The sequence below is a fragment of the Balaenoptera musculus genome, chromosome 4 (assembly GCF_009873245.2).
Source record: "Balaenoptera musculus isolate JJ_BM4_2016_0621 chromosome 4, mBalMus1.pri.v3, whole genome shotgun sequence".
Lineage (NCBI taxonomy): Eukaryota > Metazoa > Chordata > Mammalia > Artiodactyla > Balaenopteridae > Balaenoptera > Balaenoptera musculus.
Genome location: NC_045788.1, coordinates 35,298,946 through 35,312,744, shown reverse-complemented (window position 1 = coordinate 35,312,744; position 13,799 = coordinate 35,298,946). Strand labels below are relative to the sequence as shown.

General features: G+C 38.7%; 1 protein-coding gene across 2 annotated transcripts in view; it reads left to right on the top strand.

Annotated features, from left to right (window-relative positions):
- PLCH1 (phospholipase C eta 1) overlaps positions 1 to 13,799 on the top strand; it is a 235,018-nt gene that overhangs the window by 159,756 nt on the left and 61,463 nt on the right. For both annotated transcript variants that reach the window (XM_036851808.1, XM_036851807.1), the window contains 3 exons: positions 3,000 to 3,093; positions 5,201 to 5,404; positions 13,315 to 13,435. In XM_036851808.1, coding sequence (XP_036707703.1) covers positions 3,000 to 3,093; positions 5,201 to 5,404; positions 13,315 to 13,435 — 419 coding nt within the window. The remainder of the gene's footprint in view (positions 1 to 2,999; positions 3,094 to 5,200; positions 5,405 to 13,314; positions 13,436 to 13,799) is intronic.

Sequence of the window (13,799 nt, the reverse complement as noted above, 5' to 3'; positions counted from 1 at the left end):
CCTTCTGCTAACTTTGGGTTTTGTTTGTTCTTGTTTCTCTAGTTCATTTAGGTGTAAGGTTAGATTGTTTACTTGAGATTTTTCTTGTTTCTTGAGGTAGGCTTGTATAGCTATAAACTTCCCTCTTAGAACTGCTTTTGCTGCATCCCATAGGTTTTGGATCATCGTGTTTTCATTGTCATTTGTCTCTAGGTATTTTTTGATTTCCTGTTTGATTTCTTCAGTGATCTCTTGGTTATTTAGTAACGTATTGTTTAACCTCCATGTGTTTGTGTTTTTTACGTTTTTTTCCCTGTAATTCATTTCTAATCTCATAGCGTTGTGGTCAGAAAAGATGGTTGATATGATTTCAATTTTCTTAAATTTACTGAGGCTTGATTTGTGACCCAAGATGGGTTCTATCCTGGAGAATGTTCTGTGCGCACTTGAGAAGAAAGTGTAATCTGCTGTTTTTGGATGGAATGTCCTATAAATATCAGTTAAATCTATCTGGTCTATTGTGTCATTTAAAGCTTCTGTTTCCTTATTTATTTTCATTTTGGATGATCTGTCCATTGGTGTAAGTGAGGTTTTAAAGTCCCCCACTATTATTGTGTTACTGTCGATTTCCTCTTTTATAGCTGTTAGCAGTTTCCTTATGTATTGAAGTGCTCCTATGTTGGGTGCATATGTATTTATAATTGTTATATCTTCTTCTTGGATTGATCCCTTGATCATTATGTAGTGTCCTTCCTTGTCTCTTGTAACATTCTTTATTTTAAAGTCTATTTTATCTGATATGAGTATAGCTACTCCAGCTTTCTTTTGATTTCCATTTGCATGGAATATCTTTTTCCATCCCCTCACTTTCAGTCTGTATGTGTCCCTAGATCTGAAGTGGGTCTCTTGTAGACAGCATATATATGGGTCTTGTTTTTGTATCCATTCAGCAAGCCTGTGTCTTCTGGTTGGAGCATTTAATCCATTCACGTTTAAGGTAATTATCGATATGTATGTTCCTATGACCATTTTCTTAATTGTTTTGGGTTTGTTTTTGTAGGTCCTTTTATTCTCTTGTGTTTCCCACTTAGAGAAGTTCCTTTATATTTGTTGTAGAGCTGGTTTGGTGGTGCTGAATTCTCTTAGCTTTTGCTTGTCTGTAAAGCTTTTGATTTCTCTGTCAAATCTGAATGAGATCCTTGCCGGGTAGAGTAATCTTGGTTGTAGGTTCTTCCTTTTCATCACTTTAAATATATCATGCCACTCCCTTCTGGCTTGTAGAGTTTCTGCTGAGAAATCAGCTGTTAACCTTATGGGAGTTCCCTTGTATGTTATTTGTTGTTTTTCCCTTGCTGCTTTTAATAATTTTTCTTTGTCTTTAATGTTTGTCAGTTTGGTTACTATGTATCTCAGCGTGGTTCTCCTTGGGTTTATCCTGCATGGGACTCTCTGTGCTTCCTGGACTTGGGTGGCTCTTTCCTTTCCCATGCTAGGGAAGTTTTCAACTATAATCACTTCAAATATTTTCTGTAGGTTCTTTCTCTCTCTCTTCTCCTTCTGGGACCACTATAATGTGAATGTTGGTGCATTTAATGTTGTCCCAGAGGTCTCTTAGGCTGTCTTCATTTCTTTTCATTCATTTTTCTTTATTGTTTTCCGTGGCAGTGAATTCTGCCATTCTGTCTTCCAGGTCACTTACCCGTTTTCTGCCTCAGTTATTCTGCTATTGATTCCTTCTAGAATCAAAAAAAAAAAAAAAAAGTAGAAATACCTTCTATTTTTCATTTCAGTTATTGTAGTGTTCATCTCTATTTGTTTGTTCTTCTTCTAGGTGTTCTTTAATTCTTCTAGGTCTTTGTTAAACATTTCTTGCATCTTTTCGATCTTTGCCTCAATTCTTTTTCCAGTGTCCTGGATCATCTTCACTATCATTATTCTGAATTCTTTTTCTGGAAGGTTACCTATCTCCACTTCATTTAGTTGTTTTTTCTGGGGTTTTATCTTGTTCCTTCATCTGGTACATAGTCCTGTGCCTTTTCATTTTGTCTATCTTTCTGTGAATGTGGTTTTCGTTCCACAGGCTGCAAGATTTTAGTTCTTCTTGCTTCTGCTGTCTGCTCTCTGGTGCTTGTTAGTATATTTAAATACCATTGTGAGATTGTGGGGCTGAATGGATTTTTGATAAAAATATTGCATCCTTTATTAGTATTAAAGAAATTATTCTCAAAGAGTTTGCTTTTCCCAGTGATACTAAGCATGAAATGTACATGCAGCAAACTTGAGACTAACTCAGTAATGTTAGCATATACTGCTTTTTTGGTACCATACATTTTTCTTACAAATATTAATCAATTTAATCCCCACAACTACCTTATAAGGTAGCCACAGAGAAGGTGAGTGACTTATTTAAGATCACACTGTTAATAATATGAGCCAGCTGATTTGAATACAAGCATTCTCACTCCAGAATTCTCACCTACCTTTTTATTTTTATTTTCTTTTGCTAACCTTTGTGTTCTTGAGTCACCATGGCAGACTGCTCTCATGAATCGGTTGAAGGATCTGTAGCTATAAACACACAGGTGGATTTACCTAGAATACGCTTCTTTGGTAGAGAGTCATTTTCTTTTTGCATACAATTTATCATTAGCAAACCTCAGTGTTTGTGTAGAAAGCATTACTTTTGCAGATAACTACTAGCTTACAGTGAGTGGATAGTTGGCAATGCATTTGCACTGATTATTGACTTGGTTTTATTAATCTTGTTGCTTCATAGAGAACATTTGTCTAGTAGTTGAAGGACTGTTTTCCCTGATTAAATCTGAAAGGTATAAGGAATACTGAGATCATGATCATTTTCCAAAGGTTAAGTAGTTATGACACTAGTAACCTCAAATATGGCTCATTTAACCATTTTGCACTGTATCACAAATGCTTAAAAAAATCAGTATGCCCTTTTAGCATAGAGGAACATATCTCATGAAATTGCAGGTACTGTACTATTGTTCTGTTTTGTTTAGATGACGAATGTGACAACAGACTATTGTATTGACGTCATAAGAAAATTTGAAGTTTCTGAAGAAAATAAGGCAAAAAATGTCCTTGGCATAGAAGGTAAAATAACCAATATCCTTAATTTCTCATTTCTCAGTTCAGTTTGCTAAGTTACATTCTCGCAAAATTTTTAGGAAAAGAAATAGGGAGATAACCTTGGAATTACAGATGATTCAAATAAAACCCATGACACACATATTTTCCTACAAAACAGATGCCATGATTTTGCTGTTTCTTTTACTTTTGCAAGGACAGTAGCATTTTCTACTCCAAGCAAGTCAACTTGATGCCACTATGTATGATAGATGCCAAGAAATATTTTGACTTTTCTCAAATGGTTAATTTTTAGAAATAGTCTCAACCAGATAATCTCATGAAGGGAAATTTGGCCCTAAAATATGTAAACATGTTTTTTTGTTTTTTTTGTTTTTAAATGTTGGCAACTAATTTGTTTTCCCTAGTTGGTAGTGGTAGAGAGGTTGTAGGAACCACAAATTTTGTTATTATGACTATCTCATTTTATAATTGAGGAAAGTGAGGCTTAAAGAAATTAAGTAATTTGGGACTTCCCTGGTGGTGCAGTGGTTGAGAATCCACCTGCCAATGCAGGGGTCACGGGTTGGAGCCCTGGTCCGGGGGATCCCACATGCAATGGAGCGGCTAGGCCCTTGTGCCACGGCTACTGAACCCGCGTGCCACAACTGCTGGGGCCCGTGCACCTGGAGCCCGTGCTCCACAACGGGAGAGGCTGCCTGCACACCACAATGAGGAGTGGCCCCCACTCTGTGCAACTAGAGAGGGCCTGTACTCAGTGATGAGGACCCAATGCAGCCAAAAATAAATGAATGAATGAATAAATTTAAAAAAAAAAAGAAAAAAGAAATTAAGTAACTTGCCCACAGTTATATATTCAGAATCTAGCTCCTAGGATATTACGTATAAATGATATGGCATGAATATAGCTACATGTATCTATAAGTCATATGTATTTAAAATATGTAGGGAAAGAAATTTGTAGGCTGCTCTCCAAAAGAGAACAGGTCCCAGGCAGAATAGATAATCTTAATAAAAAAAACTACTGGGGCATCCCACTTCCTGCAAGAGCATATGATACCATGGCTTATCTTACCAATTTTGATTGTTGGCCTCCTATTCCCCCAAACAGGCTCAGTGTGGACAAGGGGGTATGATACTGTATGTTTACTTCCAGGGATAGAGGCTAATTAAAACGAAGAGAAATTATTTAATATTTATATAATTAAAAGCTATTTTAAAAACAACCAAAGAAGATGAACTAATTTGGACCTTTCTTTACCAATAAATGAATCTTTTCTTTGCTGAGGCCTTAAAAGATGGAGTTAAACCTGATTTCTAAGTTATGGCCATAAAGATGAGCATAAAGAAATTCTCCAGAGTTTCAGAGGATATTTACCGGTAGTTTTACCACAGGATTCTTGAAGACTTGAAATAATTTACCCTAATAATCATTCCATGTAGGTACTTGTAGGACATTCACATGTCTGTTAATATGTTAATGAATGCCTCTCTTACCCAGGCACTATGTTTTTGAAAAACTGATGGGGTTTTCTACATAATCTTGAAATACTTTTTCACATTTCTCAAATGTGCTAGCCATTAGTAGCATCTTGCCAAACCAGTTTCATAGTCAAATAATCATACCCTGATTTTAAGCTATGCCTGACTTCTGACCTGTTACCTCAGCTATGGCACTGACAATACTATTTTTCAAATCAACTTAATAACCTATCAGGTTGCTGTTGATCAGTATATCACTTAGGATAAATATGGCTTGAACACTGCATGAGCCACCCATTAGGTCACACTGAATAATCATAGCTTGAGTTCAGCAGTTACTGAAGAGCTTTGCAATCAGCCCCCTCCCTCCCTCAATCAAAACTCTTAAAAAGTCTGTTTTTCTGTAGGTTATATTTAAACTGCTACTCCCCAAAGTCATATTTCAGTTTTTGACACTGTCTATTTGATCTGAAGCACATCTCCCATTGCCCCGGTATTCCCTGCAAAGGCTGTCCTGAAGGTAAATGAGGTAATCAGTATGAACAAACTTTGATCTCTTTTGTCCTTGTTAGAGTCAGTTAAGTATATATGCTTCAAAGCTATAGTACTTCACTCTCTCTCATTTCCAAAGGCTTCACGAACTTCATGCGTAGTCCTGCTTGTGACATATTTAACCCACTGCACCATGAAGTGTACCAGGACATGGACCAGCCCCTGTGCCACTACTACATCGCTTCCTCCCACAATACATACCTGACCGGGGACCAGCTCCTGTCTCAGTCCAAAGTGGACATGTACGCACGGGTGCTGCAGGAGGGCTGTCGCTGCGTGGAAGGTGCGTGCTTTGAGCGCGAGTGTGTGTGGGCACCCACGTGCTTTAGTCAGGCACGTCTAGCGTAAATAATGGAGACCTAAAAAAATGCACTCATGCTAATCAGAACTATTTTCCCACTCACTGTAAAGTCATTCTTAACTCATAATCCTCTCTGGTTCCTCCTGACACTTCAAACAGGGAGAGAGATGTGTACTAGCATTTGGGAGGCACACCTTCAGGTGCTGAAAAATTGTGATGAATGTGAAAGTTTTTCCTAGAAAGATTTTTTTTTTTGATTAAACAGTGGTAAAAATGGTTCAGGATAAATATTTATTTTTAAGATACTTCATGGTCTATCAATCAGCCAACACTTATTAAATTTCTAGGAGGTTCCTGGGGGTGAGGACACAGATGTAAGATGTGGTTTCTATCTTTAAGGCGCTCACAGTCATTAGAAGGGGTGGACGGTAAAAATCATAGTATGGTGTGAGAATTCCACCAGTTGAATCAAACGTGGTTGAGAGGTGATACAGAAAGTGAGGGGTGACGTAAAATACGATGAGAAATCAGTTAGCCTGGGAAGGTAGACTTGGGTCAGCGATAAAGGGCTCTGAGTGCTGTGATAAGGAATTTCAACTTTAGCTTTTGGTAACGAGGGTCCAGTGGATTGTTTTAATACCTAGAGTGATATGGTCAGACTTGCAGTTTAGAAAGATTGCTTGGGAGCAGTGTAGGAAGATAATTTTTCTTTAAGATGTATGTTTGTGGTGGGGGAAGGAAGGTGAAACTAGAGCAAGGAGAATGGTGGGAAGGCTATTGAAATGATTCAAAGGAAGGATCATAAAAGCTTAGACTAGGTGAGAGAGATGCTTATACGGATATTAAAGAAGTAAACTTACAGGACCTGGTGAGTAAAGTAAAGGATGTAAGGCTTGAAGGGGAGAGCTGGAATGAATGATGGTGCCATCACCTACTGTGGGGACTGAGAGGAAGAGCATTAATGAGTTCAGATTTCCATCAGTTGAGTTTATAGTGACTTTGTAATATTTACGTGGACATTTTTATCAGTCAATTAAATAACAATATGTGAACTCAACAGAAGGATTCAGAAAAGATAAAGATTCCACAATTCCAAGTTTTCTGTGTGTTAGTGTACAAGATCACTTACAGAGACCTTCATGTGTAAATGTACATCACAGTGGACAAGATCACTTAGAGGAGTGGCAAAGAGAACAAGGCCTGAGGACTTATGCAATCCAACCTTTCGAAGCAGAAAGAACAAGGGGAACTGACGAAGACAACCAACACAAAGCAGTCACTTGGACCTAAGGGATGAAATGGTCAAAAATGTCCCATGCAATAGAAAAGTAAAATAAAGACTAAGTGTCCAGTCTGGTTGCATTTGACAGCTGGGAGGTTATTAGTGTCTTTTGCTATATAGTTTTGGTGGCCTTCCAGTGGGAAGGTCAGGTAGCTAATCTGCTGTGAGTTAATCACTTGGCATTTTTTCTGCATTAGGGGAAGACTTGATACAGGGTTGGGGAGGTTTTGAGACTTGGAAGAGGGGAAAATGAGGATTCATTCATTTTGTTTTTAGATGGGGTAGGGGACAAGAAATTTTAAAATGGTTCATGCCTGATACCCTCTCTTTTCTCAGGATAGTAGGAGAGAACACCATCCACTAAGTGTAGAGTGGGTGGAGGTTGGCTGGGGGATGGGGTCTTAAAAAGATCAGCAAATAATGAGAAAGGAGTTGACAAGATAAATTGGGGAAGGCCTAGCTAATTTCAAAAACAGTCTTTAACAAAACAGTCTTTTTGTTATACAAAATCTGCATGCTCAGACTGCCCCCCCACCCCATTCCCAACAGACTAGGTATAGGAGCAGTGAAGACAGATTCTAGAATTGATCCAAGCCTCTGGATTTCTAGGTCGTATAAAATATCTCAAAATGTTGATGAGAGCTCTTTTAAGTAAGTGACAGTAGGTCCATGAACTAGGAAAGGAAATGAAGGGGCCACAAAATGAGGTTAAGAGACTAGAAGACTCAAAGAAACAGAAATACTGAGAATGTTGGCATCACACATACAATAAACAAGAACAGAGAATTATTATCACAAGGTGGGATTTTGGATATAGTTGAGGTGATGACTATATGCAGGGCGTGTGGTGGGTGAGCATGATTGAGTGAAGCAAGGAGCTGTTGGCATTGAGGTCAAGGTTAAGCGATTGGGTAGATTGCCCACATGGACTTTTAAGTCAAAGGATGCTGACAGGGAGATTCAAAGCTAAAAAATTAAAAGATCAAAAATTGGATATTAAAAACTGTAAACCACATACTTAAGTAGAAGAAGAATGCTACGGAAAAGGCACTTGGAAGACATCAGGAAGGTAGAGATGGATAAAGTGAGGTTTAAAAGTGGGGGGATTTTTTAAATGAATGTAGAACAACAATTGTTTAAAAGTAACATACTCATTTTGTGATTTATACAAAAAAAGCATCTGGAGAAAGGAAGTAGTATCCTCCCAGGTAAACTGGTTGTTAACCAAGATAAGGAGGTTGAGGAAGAATTCCAGAGAGTCTGATGATGAAAGGGGGTTTGTTAGAGAGTCTGATGGTGAAAGGGGGTTTGTTTACACTGGAATGGAGATTCCATGGAGCAAAGGGGAATTGCTTTTTGGTGGGAGCATACGGGAGTCAGCAGTAGGTAGCAAGTTGTTCTTGGGGTGGTGGAATAGTGTAGGGAGATGAATAAAGCAGTAGGGCAGTGAGATAATACTGGTGAGTAGAGGAGCTCTTCTTTGTCAGATAGTTTCTGGCTTAAAGAATTTTCTGCTACAAAAGTAGCATATGTAATGTTACAGTAATAGTAGTAGTAATGTTATAAAGGCAAATTGACATATTTTTAAAATGGACAGGTATTAAAAACTATCTGCATACACAACCATTAGGACCACTACAAATTTAGCCCTCTGGAAGAGTATGATTTAAGACATGGCATTTTTGCAGTAGATGCAGAGAACACCTACTGACAATAGTGACTGATAATTGAGTAGCTTAAGCAACTAGATAATGAAGATGCTTATAAAATATGAGCATAAAGGAAAACCTTTCGAGCAACAAAAGGTCTTGAGGTGACATTCTGTTCTCAGCCATTATTCAACCATTTGTTCACTCAGCACTCAAGCAGTTTTACAAGTCTGTCATGCATAGAGATGCCAGGTCACACACCCTTATTGGCTTCAGAGTAATGGTTGCCTATCATTTTAAATGGTGACATTTTCTTGGAGGCCAAATGTGGAAAATGACTTCTGGTGACTCCATGAAGTGAAAGTCAACTCCAGGCAGTTTTGCGATTTTGTTACTTCTTTGCCCTGTACTGTTTGCTTTGCTTTTCAGGTCTTTCAGGTGCCCAATCATTTCTTTTTTGATTTCTCTGTCCAAAATCAGTGTCTTACCCAAGCTTAACCATGTTCTAATGATCAACTCCTTACTGAATCAGATCTTCTATTTCTCTGGCATTCCTTGGGCTATTAAGAAGGAAAGTTATCTGATTAAGATAATTTATAGTAAGGCACAAATAATTTTTAGTTTTAGCTTTTTCAGGGATCTTTTAATTTAAAAATTAGCTTTTGGAAATTGTGTGCAGCAGATGACATTGAACATGGGCCTTCCCTTGTACCTTCTTTCTTCCTCTTTGCCAGTCACCAAAGTAATAGAAGCTATTGATCTTTGCCCTCCTTGTGTAAAAGGTGTTGCTTGCTCCAGACATTCACACAAACTGAGAAGATGCACAGCTTGGATATAATTTCAAAGGATGTGCAATCTCTCAAATATCTCCCTTGCCAAGCCTGCATCAGCAAATTTCTCCTCTGTTGTTTGGCTTGAAGTTTTCACTATTGGAATAATCTGTGACTAGACAGTGAAAGTCAAGCTGCTATTTCTGGAAGGTTTTGTTGAGAAGAAGCATTATACTGTGTTTATCTAAGAGACTTGGTCAGCTTTGTACTTGCTCTATTTCCTGTCTGAAACTATGGTTGTCACCTTGGCTTAGAATATACTAGGAAGGAACAGGGAAACCACCATGATTTCATCCCCTTTTGTGGGCTAGGTTCTGGTTAAGTGCTTTCCATACATTCTTCTTTAATTCTTACAACACTAAGGAAGATGGAATAATCTCCTTAAGAAGGCACCCCAACTTGGGGTAGGGTTGGTGGCTCAAGGTCCCATAGCTAGGAAGCTTGGAAGCTGGTATTTGAACCCAAGTTGTCTGACTCCCCCACTTTGCTTCTCCAGGAAGCCTTTGGGGTTTTTGGAAGAACAAGCATTGAATGACATGACCAGCCCAAGGGGGGGATCAAATAAGGACCATCAGGTCACATAAGGAAGACTAGGAAGCACAATACACAGCACAGAGAGGAGGTTGGCTTTAGCAGGAGGCATTTGCTTGACTTGTGATTAGGCTTGGCATCTAAATATCTAGATGTTCCTGAAGACTTTAGAACTTGATAACATGATTTTTCATGCTCTCCTGACAATTTCTGTCAGCCCTGTAATTTGAAGATCTTAGTTTACACTTCAAGCTTGGACCTGGAGGCACCAATCTATATACACCCAGTGGTGCTTTATCTACCTTACTTCTGGATGAAGTTGTTTTTATTCTTAAACAGCTGTAGCTAGGAGTTAAAGAACCTGATTTATAGAATGCAGCAGGTCATGGATTAAAAATTTCAGGTCCCACAGATAATTTTCTGAAGCAGCTTTTGCCAAGTATAGTTCTTAGAGATGGAGAGTGATGATTCTGGACAGTTTTTTCATGGTATTGTGGCCTGAAGAATCTCTCCACTTTCAACCTTCTATTTTGATAATACTGTGTTTTCCATCTCCATTAGTTCAGCTGCAACAATGTCCTCGGTCAGGATATATATGGTGTCTTGGGGAAGACGAATAAGTCTTTTGTTGGTGAAGTGGGTTTGCCAGCAAATCAGATTGATGACATTTTTTACACGGCCTTTCATTTCCCTTGATTTTCAGCCCTAGTTGCTTTATAAATATGGATGTTCTGTCCAGGGGATTTTCACTTTCATTATGGAACTGACGTATTGTTGTTGTAATCGGTTTGCAACTTTTCCTGTTATCTCTGGAAGCACTATCAGGGTGAAACATTTTGAGTTCCACTATGAAAAGCTGTCATGTTAGTCTCTCAGCTGGCCTTCAGATCTGACCAGCTGTTTGTCAGGGTGCTTTCGGGGGCTTCTAACATGTGGTCTGATTGAAAAAATGGGCCTGGCTATTTTGTGGCTAGGAAATTGGTTAGAGGATTTCTACTTTGCCAACATTCTCATCATAGCACTAGCTCTTACAGGAGCTCTTCATGGCCATTTGAACTTGGCTATGGATGCCACGCGTTCAGATGGCAGCACCATTTGGGGATGTTGCTATCCTCATTTAACAGACAAGTGATTAAATAGACCTAAAAAGTGAACGTTAGGCGAACCATCCTCAACTATGCATATTCTGCCTGTGTTATAAATGTTAGCAAAAGGGCTCCTTCTTTCATTACCAAAGTAGTTTCATATGAAGAGATATTTTTATGTGTACATGATCATCAAGTCAGCTGTGGCATTGCCTCGTCTACTTTGCATTCTTTCTGAAAATGTATTAGCTCATTTATGAGAAACCCTCCTATGCCCTTTTTCTTCCAAAATGGGATATAAATTGGGGTATATTGTTTAAGTTACATACTTTTGAAACATCTGTTTATTCTTTTCACACTTATATCCAAAGACAAATTAAAGAATGTCAAGCACATGTCAAAAGAGGGATGGAGCCTCTCTTCCGAGAAGATGCCTTTATATGTTTGACCTCATTTACAGGCCCAAAGGAACAGTGTAACACTGTATGATAGCATCCCAAAATATTTGTTCTTAAACTTTGTTTCCAGTAGTCCTATGGTTTTAACCTTGAAAGTACTTTCTCCTTTTCCTTTTTCCATTTTTCCCCCCCAAGGATATTTTAATAGGCAGTATTTAATTGATATATGTAACTGTATTAGTTAGGGAACAGAACCGCCTCCCCCCCCACCAACTCTCATCTATCTAGAAAGAGAGACAGAAAGAGAGAGGAAAGAGACCTTTGACTTTTCTCAAATCTGGTAACTGGGTCCTTATTCCTACTTAGGAATGATTGACTGAGAGTGAGAAATAGTTACCTCATTTAGACACACATTTCCTGTTGGGCTGCTACATTTATTTATGTGACCTGCTAGGTTCTTGTTGGTATTTGAATTTGTGACCCCCTGTCATAAGGAAGGGCAATGGCAGGAGAGCTGGCAAAATTCTATGGGGGATCCTGGTTTAGGATCTAAATCCTTAATCAAGGATTTGACCCTTGGTTGAGACTGAGATAAGCAAAGTGAAAGAGGGCACTTCAGTTGACCTTAAATGAAAGAAGCAAAGGCATGGAAGTAGGATCGTATGTGAGGAAGCTTGCCTAACTGGAAGAATAAGTCTATGAGGCTGGAAGTAGGAGAAAATAAGTTTGACTTGTCAAACAGGAGCTAAGATATTAATTAACTAGTTTCTTTAACAGTTAAGCCTAAATCTCTGTGCCCTAAAACAACTGAAGTTTATTTCTTATGTGAAGTCCAAAATAGCTGTTCTTAATGGGTGACTCTTTCAAGCAGTGATTTAGGGGTACAGGCTCTTTCCTTCTGTGTCTGTGCCATCTTCAGCACATGACTTCCAAACTCACAGCAGAAGAGAGGGCATGGATAACTGTGAGGGCAGGGTTTCATAAAGCAGACCTGGAAGTGGTGCACATCATTTCTGCCCACATTTCAATGGCCATGTCCTACTGCAAGGGAAGGCTGGGAACTGTAGTCTACCTGTGAGCTAGGGCGAGAGAGAAAATAGGCTTAGTTGAATGGCTAGCCAGTCTCTAGCACCAGAGATAGGGACCTTGGTGTTAAGCAAGCAGGAGCTGCTATAGGTTGTTTATTAATAAATTTAACATAGACCTACTGAGTACATACTATGTGTTGGATGCTATGTTATGCACTGAGTAGGCTTTTGAGCAAAGTAGTGACATGGAGAAAGCAGTGTTTTGAGAAATTAGTCCGGTGGCAAGGTATAAAGCAAGAGAAGGCAAACTCTAAGTTGGGGAGGATGGTGAGGAAGCTGTGGTCTTTCTCCAGCTGCGGGTCAGCGAGGTTGTCCATACACGTAACAGTATCAATAGTATCAATAACAATAATGATTACTGTGTGCCATGCAGGTTTATAATCAACTTTTCATGTACTTATAAATCACTCAAACTTATGATTCAAGTCCTGTTCTTAGTTTTCCTTTTATGGATGGGGAAGCAATACTTTAAATTATTAAATCATTTGTCCATGTTCACATAAATCTTAGCAGGGCCTGAAGATTCGAAGTTAAGAAGTCAATGCTATTTTAGAACTACTGTCGAATTAATCAAATAGAAATAAATCTAATGGAAACATAATGAGTTTAGGAGGACAATGATGAAAAACCTGGTTACTGATTTGAGAGGGTCATTGAAACATTAAAAGACTATAGTAAACTGAATAAGAAGAAGTAAAATTAGAGAAACAACCTGTTAAGAAATATCACTATGCTCAGGCATACTCGATTGGATTTAGATCAGTTTCTAATGAGAGTTCTTGGTAAATGCTAAGCTGCTTATGTATATGACCTCTTTGTTAACTATAAGCACTTGCAGTAAATCATTTATAATCTCTAGTTCCTTATTCTGATAAATATGCCAGAACACTCATTTTGGTCTGACATCTTTGTCATGATCATAATACGTGTAAGCTCAAACAATAAACTTAATACTTGTCTGCTATTTCCAGAACTATCAGGACACACCAGAAACTTTGGCTTGTTGATGTGACATTCTGTTTTTGGCAGTTGACTGTTGGGATGGCCCCGACGGAGAGCCGGTCGTACACCACGGTTACACGCTCACTTCAAAGATCCTCTTCAGGGATGTTGTGGAGACCATCAACAAGCATGCCTTTGTGAAGAACGAGTAAGTAGAGCAGCAGCTGGGAGCCAGGCTCAGCTGGGACATGGACCACTGCCTGATGTAACACGGCCACCAAGCCACACACTTCCTTGGAGTCTACGTCTCACTTTCTCCTGCCCTGGTTCTCTCCTTCCTTCCCAACAAAACACCGAACAAACAAGGGCCGCATGTACATACTTTCTTGTGCTCCCTTTATTCCTTACCCCATTCTCTCTTAAGATGTTGCCTCCTCGAAGCATGTTCTTACAAAGAGTAAAATTTCTAAAGCCAGGGTGTACAGAGTGTCTATAAAGTTTAGAAACACAGGTTACTATACATAATAAATAGCTTATTGGGATTATATTGCAGTACAGTAAAATAATAATAT